The 16,512-nt window shown below is 43.7% G+C and overlaps 1 protein-coding gene across 5 annotated transcripts in view; it reads right to left on the minus strand.

Moving 5' to 3' along the window:
• Window positions 1-9,931, minus strand: part of LOC310673973 (gallinacin-5-like) — an 84,777-nt gene extending 74,846 nt beyond the window's left edge. For 2 of the 5 annotated variants that reach the window (XM_083432840.1, XM_083432838.1), the window contains exons 1-3: window positions 9,424-9,931; window positions 8,028-8,057; window positions 6,923-7,055 (exon numbers count right to left, since the gene is read on the minus strand). In XM_083432840.1, the coding sequence (XP_083288966.1) occupies window positions 6,923-7,055; window positions 8,028-8,057; window positions 9,424-9,481 (221 nt within the window). In that variant the 5' untranslated portion in view covers window positions 9,482-9,931. Of the gene's footprint in view, window positions 1-4,912; window positions 5,090-6,922; window positions 7,056-7,765; window positions 7,814-8,027; window positions 8,058-9,423 lie in introns of those variants that run through there. The other 3 variants (XM_083432839.1, XR_014509266.1, XR_014509267.1) reach the window with 3 other exon arrangements.
• Between the last annotated feature and the right edge of the window lie 6,581 nt (window positions 9,932-16,512).

The raw sequence follows: 16,512 nt of genomic DNA on the forward strand, positions 1-16,512 counted from the left end.
CTATCCAAGTCTCTCTTAATCTCTGACCAACATTTTTCATAATTATCTTTAAATAAACTCAGATTTTTTGCTGTTATGTTTACCCCTAGGTATTTAACTTTTTTAACCACATTTAGTTCTGTCTCTTTCTGAAGCTGTTCCAACTCAGTATCTGTCAAGTTTTTCCCCAAAACTTTAGTTTTTTGCTTGTTTAACTTAAATCCTGCCACTCGACCAAAGTTTTGAATCAGTTGTAGTACTCTTTTCAAACTAGACTCCGGCTCCTGTAATGTCAGAACTAGGTCATCTGCAAAAGCTTTAAGTTTATATTGTTTCGCTCCGACCTGAATCCCTTCCACCAACCTGTCCCCCCTAATCATATTCAGGAGCACTTCCAGAACCGAAATAAACAGTAATGGGGAAATCGGGCAGCCTTGTCGTGTACCTTTTTCAATTTTAAACTCTTCTGTAACCACATTGTTAACTATCAGTTTAGCCTTTTGTTCTGAATATATTGCCTCAATCCCGTTCTCAAACCCCCGTCCCACTCCCATTTCTTTTAAATTCCCCTTCATAAATTTCCAAGATATGTTGTCGAAGGCTTTCTCCGCGTCTATAAAAATTAAAACTGCTTTAGTGTTTATGTTTGTTTGTAAAAGTTCCAATATGTCTATGATGTTCCTTGTGTTAGTAAACATATGTCTGCCCGGGAGAAAGCCTGCCTGGTCTTTATGGATTATCTCACTTAAAACTTTCTTAAATCTTCGTGCCAAAACATCTGCAAATATTTTGTAATCCACATTTAAAAGGGAGATGGGACGGTAGTTCTTGAGTTGTGTCTTTTCAGTTTCTGACTTTGGAATCAATGTGATAAATGCTTCTTTCCACGATTCAGGCGCCTTCTTCCCCTCCATTATTTCATTACTGACCTCCAACAAAGGTTGTATCAAATAATCCTTCAGTGTCTTATAGTAGTTAGAGGTCAGTCCATCTGGCCCTGGTGATTTGCCCTGTTTCAGACTCTGGATGGCCTGTTCAATCTCTTGTCGTGTTATTTTGCCATTCAAAATTGTTCTATTTTCTTCTGACAGCTTTGCTAATCCATTTCTCTCCAAAAATTGTGTAATCTCTATTTCATCTTGTGGCCCTTGAGTGTATAGCTTTTTAAAATACCTCTGGAAGCACTTTCTAATCTCTCCCGGGTTCTGAATGTTCCTTCCTTCAACCTCTAAGTTTGTTACTGTATTTAATCTTTGTCTCCTTTTCAGCTGCCAGGCTAGCAGTTTCCCACATTTATTTGCCGATTCAAAAGTTTTTTGTTTTATTGTTTTAATCTTCCATTCTATTTCCTGATTTATCAGTTTGGAATATTGTGCCTGATAAAGTTTAATTTCTCTCAGAATCGGTTGGGACTTCGGGTTAGATCTTAACTTCTTCTCCAACTCTTTGATACTTTCCAGAATTTTATCTTTCTTTTCATTTTGCAGTCTTTTCTTTAAAGAATTCTGTTGAATCAAGAACCCTCTCATCACAGCTTTACTTGCATCCCAGATAGTTCTTTTTTCCACCGTAGTGTTCAAGTTAATCTCAAAATAGTCCTTTAAAGTTTTTTGGGCCTTCTTTACAATTCTTTGGTCTCTAAACAGGCCATCATTCATCTTCCATCTAAAGGAGCCGGTTGGGATCAATGTCATATCCATTCTCAAGGCGTTATGGTCGGAGCATGTTTTAGGGCAGATTTTCACCTTCCTCACCTTAGGTGCCAGACTTCTAGTTATCCATATTTGGTCGATTCGTGTCCAAGTCAGTTGAGCTTCAGAAAAGAATGTTCCTTCTCTTCCCAAGGGGTTTCTAACTCTCCAGATGTCAACCCAGTCCATATTGTCAGTCATTTCAAAAAAGGTCTTAGGTAGTCTTCCCTCTTTAGTAATGTTCTGGTTCTGTGACTTATCCATATTTGTTGATACTACCCCGTTCATGTCCCCCATCATGATGACGTTGTTGTAATCCAGATAATCCAGCATGGTCTCGTGCAACTTCTTATAAAAATCCGATTTTCCTTCATTTGGAGCATAAATTCCTAATATCAAAATTTTTTCTCCTTGATACTGTACTTCTATTGCGAGGATTCTTCCACTTTCATCTTTAAAGAGAAATTTTGGTGAAAGGCTCTCTTTTGCATAGATCACCACACCTCTCTTTTTAACTGTATCCGATGATATAAATTCTTGACCAAGCCTTTTATTTATTAACACCTTTCTATGGAGCCTAATCACATGTGTTTCTTGTAAGCATATAATGTCCAATTGTTCCTTTTTTAAAATATGAAAAATTTTAGACCTTTTTTCGGGACTGTTACAGCCATTTATGTTCCAGCTCAAAAGCTGCAGAGACATCCTGGATAGGTCTGGTTATTCTTTCTGGGGTGGTACTTTGTTCTCCGGTCCTTGAGGATCCGAGGGGGCGGGCTCCCCTGGAAGTTCTGGCGCTGGCAATCCAAGTCCTTTGTGGAGGTCTTCTCCGTGTGCTCCCAAAAACTTGTCTCTATCTTCCACTGTTTTGATTTTGATCTTTCTCCCTCTGTAGGTAAAGGATAATCCTTGTGGGAACTCCCACCTGAAGATAATTGCGTTGCTTCTCAACAGTCTTGCCAATTCCGTGTAGTTAGATCTAAGGTCCAGCAACTGCTTAGGAATGTCCTTGTAGATTTCAATTCTCTTGCCCAAAATGTCTAGTGACTTTTCGTAGTGCAGGCCCAAAATCTTGTCCCTTTCCTCCTTTGATCTCAGTGTTATCAAACAATCTCTGGGCTTCTCTGTCCTTCTGACTCTGCCAAGCCTGAAAGCAGATACGATTTTGAAGTCTTTTTCCTCTAACTTCCAAAACTTGGCAAATTCCTTAGTTAGAAATTCAATAAAATTATCTTCTTCCACCTCTGGTATTGACCGTATCCTCAAGTTGGTCTCCCTGTTTCGCAGTTCTGTCATCGAAAAGTAAATCTGATGTTCTCCAACTTGTTTACTGAGTGGTCTTACTTCTTTCTCAAGTTCTTCCAGTCTTTGACTAGTATCTTCAGCCAGTTTACGATTTTCACCTACAGCCTCCTTTAATTCTCCAATAGACTGGGCATTCCGTGCAACTTGTCCAGTCAGCTTATTCAAGCTTTCTGTGTTCTGTTCAATTTTAGCTGTATGCAAATCAGCCTTCTTGTCCAGAGCCTCCAGTTTCTCCAAAATTTTCTCCAAGACAGAGCTACTTGTCCCTGAAGCCATATCTCCCAGGTGCAGCTCCTCTGTCTCTCCCTCCCCTGCCTGTATTAGGGAGGCCGCCTCTATGTCTGGAGGCAAAGTGGAAGGCAAGGCCGGCACAGAAGATCTGCGCTGTGAGGCTGCAGATAAAGTTAGAGTTGTTTGTTTAGTCCTTCCTCTTCTCCTTGCGCCACTCATTCCAAAGTTATCTGTAATCCAAGGTCAATCCAAGTTGTTCCCATGAGAAAGCAGAGTCCCAGATACAATAGTCAAACAGAGGCCGGGAAGGGGAAAATAGGACAAAGTCACTACTGTAAATCCAAAATCCTCTAGAGGGAGCTTGGTACGTCTTCAGGGAAAAGATCAAATCCAAGTTAAACTTGTAAATTTAAATCCATGTCCATCGCCTCCACAATGTATTATTTTTAGCAGAGTAAAACTTAAAGCAAAACAGTGTTTCTTACAGTGCCTTGACTGCAACAGTTTCAAAGTATCCAGTTCCAACTCAGAATGTTTCAAAACCTGAATTCAATGTATCCAAAGTTGCAAACTGGTGCTCTTCCAGGCAGCTCCAGCACCAGAGATTCTTATTTATTTTGTAATCCACTGGTTCCACAGAAGAAGAGTATCAATGCACTCCCAATATGACCAGCAAAAGTCAATAGCTCAAAGTCTTTCACTCAGAAAACTGCTTTAACAGGGTGCCAGCATTTAGTTAACGCATAACTTTTTGTCTCCACTCCTCCTGCTCTTTGCTTAAAGTTCAGTATAGCGGGAGATGGGCTTCCTGCTTATCCTCACTCCGTTTTCAGCCAAATTTCAACTTTTTTAAAAAAGTTTTAAAAGTTTCAGAAAGTTCTCAAAAAGTTTCAGAAAGTTGACAAAAGTTTCAGAGAGTTTTCAATGTCCAAATTTACTCACGGGTTGTAGTTTCCAAAATTCAGAAAAGTTGCAGGAAGAAAGGACAGCGCTGACCGGCAACAGCAACGCGGCTTCACTTCGCTGTTTGCGCAACGACCCACAGCGCCGCTACCCCCTCCGCGATCCGGAGCCCCTTACGGGGTCCCTTCAACGTTTTGGGGGCTGCTTCTGGCGCCCGCCGGGTCCCGAGACCACAGGCTTCTGCCACCTGTGGTTTTCCTGAATGGGTCTCCGCTTCGCCGTAGCGGACGACCCGTTTACAGCGGAGCTCCCTTCTCCTTACTCGGAGAAGGCAGCCATTACCGGTCGCGCCGCCTCCGGAAGCTCTTCTCTGAGTTCTTCAAGCCCCTTCACCACGGCAAGGCAGTGATCCATGAAGGGGAAGACTCTTGAGAAGAGAAGACTCCCTGGAAAAGACCCTGATGTTGGGAAAGATGGAGGGCACAAGGAGAAGGGGACAACAGAGGACGAGATGGTTGGATAGTGTCTTTGAGGCTACGGGCATAGGTCTGGCCGGACTGCGGGAGGCGGTGGAGGACAGGGGTGCCTGGCGTGCTCTGGTCCATGGGGTCATGAAGAGTCGGACACAACTAAACGACTAAACAACAACAACAACACCCCCTTTTAGTCTTCCTTTCTAATGATGTTTTGGGCCTCTCCACAAACCATGCCTGCTGACCTCTCCTTCTCATGGACGTAAGGTGCCATTTTGGCTTCACTAGCAATAACACTCATGCTTAGAAATGAAAAACAGAGGGGGGAAATGCTTTTGGATCTGCTTTTATTGCAAGGCACAAGCTCATGTGAGCCTTGAAAATGTTGCTTTTTCAATCTGGATGCTTTGGAGAAGAAGTCCCTAGCTGGGGATCAAGCGGGATCCAGCGGCTCTCAAAGAGAGGGAGCATCTTCCACTTTTCAAAGGCATCTGTCACTCCTCCTGTCTAAAATGTAGAAACCAGAAACAAAAAGACAAGAGTTAACTCAGTTTCATAGCAAAGTGACCATGTTTGATACACGAAAATACAAAGCAAGGCATGTTGGACCACAAGAAAGATTTCATGATAATAAACCATTGGGTAGGGATAGGTCTGTTTCAGTTTTTCATTTCCAGTAACTATGAATTACATAGACTCACCTTTCAATGAGAATTAAATGAAGTCTCTCAGACACCCCTACCCCTGGGGGACTTCCTTTTCTAGGTACAATTAAATATGTCACAGAATAGTGAGGGAGCTTTCAAGGTCTCCAAACTTCTCCTGCAGCCTGGATGTTATGCATGGCAGGGATTTGTTGTCTATGTGGCCCTGAGGAAGAGTTCTGGGTGAACAGGAAGCTCGCTCACCAGTTTGTGACAATGTTTTGAGAAACACGGGAGGTACTGGCACCCTGGGGTTCATTCAGTCCAGTTGCTAATTTCTCTGCAATGACCCAGGACAAAATTCCTTCTTTCAAAATCTTTATATCTGAAAGACACGGCTGATTGCAGAGCTGGACCAGCCATGAGGCAGGTGAGGACCATGCTTCAGGTGATAGATGCCCTATAGACCACACACTCCTTGATCCCTCTCCTGCCCCACTGGCTCTTCCAGTGGTGAAACACCACAGCACCATCTTGCTTAAAATTTGCAACGATGGCTGTGCTGCTTCTCTGCCATTGAGGGTAGATTGTGTGGCAGTGGCAGAGCAGGCCATAGCGGCAGGAGCAGTAAGATACGGTGTGGTTTTGGGATTTGGCAAAGGAGAACTGGCATAAGCTCACAGGGCAACGGGGACAAAGACAGCTGGACCAGCCATGAGGCAGGTGAGGACCCTGCTTCTGCTGGCAGAAGCCCCTCAGACAACAAACCCATTGGTGCCCCTCCTGCCCCGCTGGTTCTGCTTGTGGGGAAAGAACTCGGCACCATCTTGCTTAAAATGGGCAACAATGGTAGTGCCACTTCTGTGCCTGCAATCAACAGGGTATGGTGTGTGTCAGCGGCAGATCAGGCAATGGCAGGAGGAGCAGGTAGATGGGCTTAGGAGCCGTGCTGGTGGCATGGCAAAGAAGCAATTCTTACTTCACCTCAAGCGGCAAAATGGGATGTGCCACCCTTGGCTGATTCTGCCATAGATTTTTTTTGTCCTTGTTTTGCAATGGAGCAGTTGAGCTTGCAGGCAAAGGATGAGCAACTTAGGAGACTCTGCATTTGGTATGTGGAGCAATTAACTATTTAGGTAAACGATGCTTTGGGTAATTAATGGAGCAGGTAGCTGGTACTCATTGACCTACAAAAGTAATATATGTAATTAACAAATTGGATATAAGAGGGTTGTGATGGAAAAGTCCAATGGATTTTAACAGCGGATGAATGCTACGTTAAAGGATGCTAAACTGGAATCAGACAGATTATTGTAAACATGCAGACTGATCAATAGTTAATTGTGACAAGCCATCCTAAAGTTTTCCAGGTTGTACGTAATGAAATTAATTTCTTAGTGCTGTGGGTCCCTTAGCCTCAGTCTGAGAAGGGGTGTCAATTTAGGGTGGCAGCCTAATAATAATAATAATAATAATAATAATAATAATAATAATAAATAGTAATAACAATAATTTATTATTTATACCTCACCCATCTGGCTGGGCTTCCCCAGCACTCTGGGTGGCTTCCAACAAAATAATAAAATACAGTAATGCATCAAACATTAAAATGAAATGAAATGAAAAAATGATCAATCCAGAGGCTGAAGGGAGAGGGGCAGGGAGGTGTAATTCTCCTTTGGCAAGAAGAAATTACCTTCTGCAACAGAACAGATCATCATCACACATTCCAATCTCTTGAGAATTATATGGACAACCTCCACTTATGCAAATACCGTTGCTATTTTCACACTCTTCATAATTGTTAGGTTCATTGTCTTGTGGAGTTCCTGTGCAAAGAGAGAAACAAACGTAAGTGTGAAGAAGGAAGTTAATTCACAATAGGCAGAATGAAAGCCACAAAATCCTTTGGCTTTACGGCATTGCCTACCATAGTTAGGTTCATCTTCTTGTGTAGATCCTGTGCAAAGAGAAAAACAAACGTAAGTGTGAAATGTGAAGTGTCAAATTTGCAGATGACACAACCGTGATTGGGCTCATCTCTGAAAGGGAGGGTGAAATGGATTATAGAGATGAGGTGGAGCGGCTGACAGAGTGGTGCAGAGCTAACAATTTGCTCATAAATACAAGGAAGACAAAGGAACTTGTGGTGGACTTCAGGAGACAGAAGACATAGGCACTGGACATAGTAAAAGATCCATCGCATCCTGGTCACTGTCTCTTCGAGCTCTTGCCGTCGGGACGGAGATACAGGACGATGAAGACAAGAACGAGCCGTCTTAAGAACAGCTTCTTCTCCAGAGCGATCTCGGCCCTGAATGGGAAGCCTGGACTTTGAAAGTCATCTAATCTCCCTTGCTGTATTTTACTATATTGTTTAATTAGTGTTTTTATGGAGCAGCCAAGTAATTTCGTTGTCCCCGAAGGGGGCAATGACAATAAAGATATTATTATATTATATTATATTATTATGAAGGAAGTTAATTCACAATAGGCAGAAAGAAAGCCACAAAATCTTTGGCTTTAGGGCATTGCCTACCATCATTAGGTTCATCATCTTGTGGAGATCCTGTGCAAAGAGAGAAACAAACGTAAGTGTGAAGAAGGAAGTTAAATCACAATAGGATGAAAGACAGCCACAAAATCCTTTGGCTTTAGGGCATTGCCTACCATAGTTAGGTTCATTGTCTTGTGGAGATCCTGTGCAAAGAGAGAAACAAACGTAAGTGTGAAGAAGGAAGTTAAATCACAATAGGATGAAAGACAGCCACAAAATCCTTTGGCTTTAGGGCATTGCCTACCATAGTTAGGTTCATCTTCTTGTGCAGATCCTGTGCAAAGAGAGAAACAAACATACCGTAAGTGGGGAGAAGGAAGTTCATTCACAACTGGATGAAAGAGAGGAACCACTCCACAGCCCATTGAACAGGAGCAGTGGTGTAGCGTGGGTTGTCAGCACCCGGGGCAAGGCAAGTAATTTGCGCCCCCTAACCGAGGGCAAGGCAAGTAATTTGCGCCCCCCCCCACTGCACTGTCCCTCCCCCAGATAGTCCCTTGCTCTCTCTCCGCACCGCATCACATGCCTGGCACCCTCCCCTCCACAGTGGGCGGCGACCCAGCGGCTCGGATCGGATTCGCACAGCCAGCACTGCAGTGAGAGAGAGTGAGCCAGGTAGGGGCAGAGAGCTGCGAGTACGAGCGCGCCCCTCCCAGATGTTGCGCCCGGTGCGGCCGGCCCCCCCTGCACCCCCCACGCTACGCCACTGAACAGGAGTGGCTCTGTGACTCTCTGGGTGCTGTGGCATCCCAACTCCTACCCCCCACCCCCACCCCTGCCACTGGCCACTGGTGTTTACCACCCTTCCTACATTCACAGGAAGAAATGGTAAATGTGCTTATCCAGATATTTGCTCGTGAGTGGAGGGTGTCAGTCCACGAAAAACAACAGCAAGAAGAGAGGCACACATGGCTTATAAGTTATAGAGAAACTAAAGCCTGTAACTGAAGCCATCAGAGCCCCAAGGACTACCCAGAATAAAAGGCTCTATATTACATCAATAAATTTTTTCCACAAATTAGATACCATATACCCCAATTTTATTGGCAGACCTGTGGAAGAGACAAATCAAAATTTTATTTTGTAAAACATATTCCATAAATTTGCATAGAATTCCATAAAATCTAACCAAACTGAGAAAAAAAGAGGCTACTTTTGTTTTTCCTTACCAGTTTTACATGCGATGCAATTTTCCCATGTATTACTGCACCATAATAAAGTTAACATGTGAACATCAAAGCACAGCCATCCTTTGACAGGCAGTTCTCTCTTCAAGTAATATTTTTTTAAAAAATGTCTCTACTCAACTGCACATGAAAAAGTGCAACTTCATGAAAATCGAATGAAAATAAAGGTTATATTAGGGGAGATTGCAAAGCAATGATGGGCATAATGGGGGAAATTCAGCAACACACTGCATATTTTCCCTAAAAGATACACTTTGGTAGGCGATTTTGTCAGATATATACATTTTTATGCAAAATTTACCACTAAAGAAATGTCTCTAGCAAGAAAAGTTAGCTTCCTTTGCAAGGCCACAGATCAGCAATTGCACAGAACAGCCACTGTACTCCTCTCCCTCTTCCACCCCATAATAGGCTGGCAGGTGTCCCTCTCTCTTCTTCCTCTCCATCCCTTACCTGGGGAAGCCAGGAGCAGCAAAGAGAGAACTGCCAAGCACAGGTGAAGGATCTTCATTGCTCAGGATGAATTGTGGTGGCAAAGCCAGGCAAAGCCGGCTTTTAAGCTAAATGGAGCCCCAAAGCTTGCCAAGAGAGGGCAGGTAGGGAGAAGAAGATTTCATAATTGTAATTTCTTTGGGATGTTGTGACCTAGGCTGACGTGGAAGACAACGTTGCCAAAATCACATGCCTCTGGAATGGCATTCCTGCATTCGGTCAGTCATAGCAGTTTCCAAAGAAGTAAGATTGCAAACATTCAGATGTGCTGTATTCATGTTTCAGAGGGAGATAGCTTGAATCAAATGAAACATTTATGCTGAGGATGCAATGCCCCACATAGGCAGTGCCTGGGGGATGTATCCCTCAGGTAAATGACTCACCCCTCACCTGTCCCCACCACATTGCTAGACCCTTGTGGTTACCTGAAGGAAGGGCACTTTTCACATGCTCGCCTCCCACAATGATTGTTTTTTTTTTTTTTACTTTTTTATTCAAAATTAAAACAAAACATAATATCCAGAAACATATCATCCTTATTTCCCCCCTTTTTCCTCCCTCCCCCTCCTTCCCCCCACAGAACCCACCCACCCCCCGACTTCCCTCAGTTCCAGTCTTTGATTTCTCTAAAAACGCTGTTTTCTGCATGTTACACAGTTGTATAGGTCCTCAAACAATTTAAGTAATTATTATCAATAAAAACTTTGTGAATGTTTATTCAAAACCAGCCAAAGAATCCAGTTCGCTTTGTTGCGTCTTCAAATACTTTGTAAAGGGTTCCCATTCATCTTTAAAGTCACAGTTATCCTTGTCCCGTAGCTTATATGTCAGTTTTGCCAGTTCTGTATAGTCCATCAATTTTTCTTGCCATGATTCTTTAGTTGGGGTTTCTTCAGTCTTCCATCCTTGTGCTATTAAAACTATTGCGGTCGTTATCGCATACATGAAGATGTTTTTCACAATGATTATTCTTAGTTGTAGTCTGCTTTAAAAAAAAAAAAAATTACTCATATTGAAATAATGCCCCTCAATGAGGCCAAACTTAGATTCACAAAATGTTTAGGGGCATGCGTACCCCTGCGACACCCCAGGAAATTGTGTCCTCCAAACCATGGAGAGCCACATGTTGCGGTGAGATAACCAAACTGCCTTCTTGTTGCAGGGGCGGGCCCGTTTGGATGACCTCCTTGCCTCACTGGTCGCCCCTTTGTTACTGGGGCAGATTTCTGTCAGTTCGGGTTTGATTGGCACATAAGGGGCTATTTAAGGGGCTGAACATGGCAAAGTACTTCCTCTTTCGCATCGTGCAGCGGATCTCCCTCCCTCCCTATAATTTTAGGTTGTGTTTTTGATCTTGCTATGCCTGTCTAGGGGTCGTCTGTTTTTGGAGCAGGGGCCCAGTAGGAATTTTGCCACTTGGCTGATTGGCTGGTGCCACTTGGTTTTTGCCTACTGTGTAGCAAATCGTCACAACTTTGTAAGGTTGGTAGTTAGGCATTGGTTCATTGTTTGGTGGAGGGGATTATGGATGGGCTGTGCCTGCCCCTCAGTTTTGTTGCTGCTGCTGGGGAATTCCATTAAAGGAATCCAGGGGCTCGATTTGCTCTGTCCGATCCCCTCTTAGGGGTAGGGCCATGCCAGAGTTCCTGGGAACATCTGGGGTGAACTAAGAGGCGGAAATCTGCCTCTGTGCTCCCCCAGTATGTTTTCCCTTACTGACTTCTGGAGGTTCCAGTTGTCAGTCCACTTCCTGCCGGTGAAGGTTCAGGTAGTCCGAACCAATGCCTAAGCAACCACTCACATGCTGTAAACAATAAAGTTGTGGCCAAATTAATGCCAAAAATCCTAAACAAATATTCTGTTTCCTGTGTGATTTATTTTGGAGGTGTTTTGGGGGGTCTGCACACACAAAAAGCACTGGTAGTAGTAATAGCTTCAAACAGTTCTTCAAAAAGAAAAGATCCAAGTCAATCGATTGAAGAGGTTGAGTGGGGACATGCAGGGCAAGGAGAAGGTGAAATGATGGACTCTTGTGCTTACTTGAAGGAAGGGCAATCTTCACATCCTCTCTTATCCTACTCCTTATCCTTCTTGCAATCATCATCATCCAATTTCTCAGAGACCTTTTCCAGACAAGACTCAAGGCAACTTACAAACATATTTTCAAACTGGAGGGGCTCTGCTTCTCTGCTTGCTCCAACTACCATGTCCCACTCTTCACCCCATCATAATTGGCCAACCTGTCTTTTCCTTTCTCCTTTCCACCCTAGAAGAGGACTAAGCCCCCTTTCCTACTTCCCAACCCTGTTTCTGAAGCTCCTTCACTCTTCTGTCTTGCGCTCCAGGGAGTCACTGTTACTTGTTGCTGAGGATCAGTGGTTATGGGATCTCCAGATCAGATACATCCAAAGGCCAACAAGTTAACCTTCTCTGCTTTGAGGTTTCATTTGAGCTTTCATGCCCAGTCCTGGTGCTTTCATGAGCAAGGTGCTTAGAACAGAATGTGGGACACTTTGCATGGAATATATGAGAAGTAATCCTTAGCTATTCAAACAAGATGGAGGGGAGACGATCACGCTGATCAAATGCCCAGCAGTTATTTAAGCTTCAGAATGGATAATTATAGTGATCTCTTTATCCACTGAGAAAAATAATGGATGAAACTGCATATTATTCTAAACATGCAAATGCTGTGTGATTTAAGGATTCGACCAAGAGGAACTGGCAAAACCTCACAGAGTAAAACAACCAAAGACAGGGCTGAACCCAGAGCCTTGAGGCAGGTGAGGACGCTCCTTCAGGTGGCAGAAGCCCCCAACCAGGCACAATGCCCATGGGTGCCCTCCTGCCCTGCTGCTTCTGCCAGTGGTGGAGAAGCAGCAGCAGCACTGATTTTGGACAAGATCACGGCCATTTGGGGCAATACTGGAAGTGCCGCCCTAGGCTGATTCTGCCATAGGTGTCTTTTGCAATGGAGAAAGTATGGAAACAACTGGCTGCGCAACCAATTAAGCTTGTAATCAAAGGACGATGTATTCAGGGACAACTTAAGTAATTGATGCTTTGTGTAACTAATGGAACAGGCAGCTGGTACTCACGTGTTCAGTTGTTTAGTCATGTCCAACTCTTCGTGACCCCATGGACCAGAGCATGGTACTCACTGCTCTATGAACATGACATTTTGTGTAATAAACAAGTTCCATTAGAGATACTTTGTACTGCCAGTGGCTGTTTAATTGATGAAAAACATAATTAAAACAACTGTAAATCTTGCAGGAGGTACAACCACTCAATGTAATGACTTTAATGATTTTGTTTTGGCTTCTTATGCTTTTTATGTTTCTGAAGGAATGGAATGGCTTTCAGTTGGGGATATTAGACACAGATATTGCCAGAGAAAATAAGAAAACATTCCTTTATGCTACAGGGGCTGCGAGAACACTAATTGCTAAAAATTGGGGAAGACAAATTATTTGATTATATGGAATTGGCTAAATTGACAGAGGCAATTAGGGGCCAGCCCAACTAAACATATACAAAAGAATGGGAAGAATATAAAGATTACCTTAAAAAGCAGTGCTCTCAAATGAATACTTGGACTTGTTTTGATTAATTTCTGCAAAATAATTTATGGTACTTAAGTTAAAACAGAAAGTATAAGGGATAATAAAAAACTAAAAAGGAGACAGTTTACCAAAAATTGAAAAGAGAAATGTGTTGAGGATGAAGGAAGACAATTGGAGGAAAAAAAGACTTGAAATATGGTGTGTGTGTATATATATCATGGATGAGTAATTTTGTATAAGTTTCCGTATGTTATTACGTTTTATTTGTATCTTTTAGTTTTTTGTTCTGTTGCTGTTTGTTTGTGTGTTGTTGTTGTTTTGATTGGGAGTTATTATTTTTATGTTTTGTTTGATAAGTGAGTGTGTAATGTGTTGTTAAATAAACTCAATTTTAAAAATTGAAAGAAAAAAGAAAAGAAACCACCCAAATAATAGAATCATAGAGTTGGAAGAGACCACAAGGGCCATCGAGTCCAACCCCCTGCCAAGCAGGAAACACCAGAGGCTCCTCAAAATTATCAGCCCAGAAAATGCTGCGAGAGGGTTATGGCGTGGGGAGGAGAAATGATACTTTGCTCTGGACACTTGCTTGATTCTCATTCTCCAACCTGGAGTTCCCTTCTACAACAATTATACATTGGTGGGCAGCTTCCAATGTCAGTGAAGGCAGCAGGGCACAAGAACAGGAGGCAAATACTATTCCGTATGTTGTTTAGTTGTTTAGTCGTGTCCAACTCTTTGTGACCCCATGGACTGGAGCACGCCAGGCACTCCTGTCTTCCACTGCCTCCCGCAGTTTGGTCAAACTCATGCTGGTAGCTCCGAGAATACTGTCCAAACATCTCGTCCTCTGTCGTCCCCTTCTCCTTGTGCCCTCCATCTTTCCCAACATCATGGGTCTTTTCCAGGGAGTCTCCTCTTCTCATGAGGTGGCCAAAGTTCTCAGCTTCAGCTTCAGGAGCTTACCAAGGTTCATGGTTCTTACATTCCAGGTTCCTATGCAATATGTTTCGTTACAGCATTGGACTTTCCTTTCGCTTCCAGGCATATCCACAACTGACCGACCTTTCGGCTTTGGCCCAGCCACTTCATCAGCTCTGAATCTACTTGTACTTGTCCTCCACTCTTCCCCAGTAGCATGTTGGACGCCTTCCGACCTGAGGGGCTCATCTTCCAGCGTCATAACTTTTATATGCCTGTTGTCTTTGTCCATGGAGTTTTCTTGGCAGGGATACTGGAGTGGCTTGCCGGTTCCTGCTCCAGGTGGATCACGTTTGGTCAAAACTCTCCACTATGACCTGTTCATCTTGGGTGCCCCGCTCAGCATAGTTCATAGCTTCTCTGAGTTATTCAAGCCCCTTTGCCACAGCAAGGCAGTGATCCATGAAAGGGACTATTCAGTACAAGGCACATAAAATCTGGTTGTAACAGGGAAAATCCTGTGTAGAGGGAGAAACAAGTACCATGGTCCACAAGGGAAAGGAAAGTTCATTCAGAAGAGGAAGAAGAGGAGGAAGAAGAGGAGGAGAGCCAGTGTGGTGTATTGGTTAAGAGTGGAGGACTCGTAATCTGGTGAACTGGGTTCAATTCCCCGCTCCTCCACATGCAGCTGCTGGGTGACCTTGGGCTAGTCACACTTCTTTCAAGTCTCTCAGCCTCACTCACCTCACAGAGTGTTTGTTGTGGGGGAGGAAGGGAAAGAAGAATGTTAGCCGCTTTGAGACTCCTTCGGGTAGTGATAAAGTGGGATATCAAATCCAAACTCTTCTCTTCTTCTTCACAAGCCCCCCCTAAAATAAATCCTGGCTGCACCCATGCTTCCCATAATTGTAATCTCCTTGGGACACTGTGACTTAGGCTGACGTGGAAGAGAACGTTGCCAGAATCACATGCCTCCTGCAGTCTGGCAGTCATAGCAGTTTCCACAGAAGTAAGATCCCAATTACAGATCACAGGCATTCAGATCTGCTGTATTCATGTTTCAGAGGGAGATAGCTTGGATCAATGAAAAGTTTATGAGAAGGATGCATTGCCCCACATAGGAATTGCCTCTTGGGGTGTTGGTCATTCTTTTTCAGAAAACTGTGAGTTTCTGTATGTAACTCGAGGCTCTCGCTGTGTAGCTGGATTGCTTACACAGGTGCAATGATAAGGCAGTGAAGTCGTGGACATGTGCATTGCATTATTATTATTTATTTATTAATGTCTTTTTATTAAAGATTTTCTTGGTTTACAAAAGTATGTGCAATGTGTGTCTCTCTCTCTTTTTCAAGTAACATTTTTTACAGATCAGTTTCATTTGTTAAGACCTTAGGAAGAAAAGGGGGAAAGAGGTGGAGGAGGGGAAAGGTGAGTGGGGGTGGGGTCAGGTGGCGATGTTTCTCTTTTACTTAATATATGTGGGGTTTTGTGTCAGCGTCACTTGTGCAGGTTCTCTGCTACAGTGGTACCTCTGGATGCAAATGGGATCCGTTCCGGAGCCCCGTTTGCATCCTGAGCAGAACACAACCCGCGTCTGAGCATCTGCGGTTGCGCGGGTAGCAATTCGCCTCTTCTGCGCATGCGCGTGATGTCATTTTGAGTGTCTGCGCATGCGCAAGCAGCGAAACCCGGACCTAACCCATTCTGTTACTTCCGGGTCACCGCGGAAGACAACCTGAAAACACTCAACCTGAAGCGTCTTCAATCCGAGGTATGATTGTACAGTGGTACCTCGGGTTACATACACTTCAGGTTACATACGCTTCAGGTTACACACTCCGCTAACCCAGAAATAGTGCTTCAGGTTAAGAACTTTGCTTCAGGATAAGAACAGAAATTGGGCGGTGGCGGAGTGGCGAAGCAGGAGGCCCCATTAGCTAAAGTGGTGCTTCAGGTTTAGAACAGTTTCAGGTTAAGAACAGACCTCTGGAACGAATTAAGTTCTTAACCAGAGGTACCACTGTATTTACTTGTGTTTCTTTGGGGTTGAGGTTGGCCTAGGGTGTGGTTGTTTGTTTGTGATTGGCTGTGGTGATCTTTGTTTTCATGTATGAGTGGGGTGGGTGGGTGTTTTGGATCAGGTTAGCCGTATCGATTTGTGCGTTGCATTATTTGAGTGATGGAGAGAGTTTGGGATTTGATCTGCTGAGACGATCCACAGCAGTCTCTGTATTCAGCAACCATTAAGCTTAATGACAGGCAATAAAGTAATCTGCCTGCAACAATAGTGTGTTGCTCATCAATCAAGACTCACACTTCACTGCAGACTGTATTTCAGCTCTGCTAAATGCCTGGTGAGAAGTGTGCCAGGCAAATCTGTTTATTTAAGGTGTTGGTTTTGACCTTTAAAGCCCTATGTGGTCTAGGACCCACGTACCTACGGGACCGCCTCTCCTGGTAAGCGCCGCAGAGAACCTTAAGGTCCACAAATGACAACATTTTGGAGGTCCCAAGTCACAAGGTGGTTATATTGGTTTCAACTAGAGCCAGGGCCTTTTCAGCA

This window comes from Podarcis tiliguerta (genome assembly GCF_965153285.1).
Source record: "Podarcis tiliguerta genome assembly, chromosome: 3".
Lineage (NCBI taxonomy): Eukaryota > Metazoa > Chordata > Lepidosauria > Squamata > Lacertidae > Podarcis > Podarcis tiliguerta.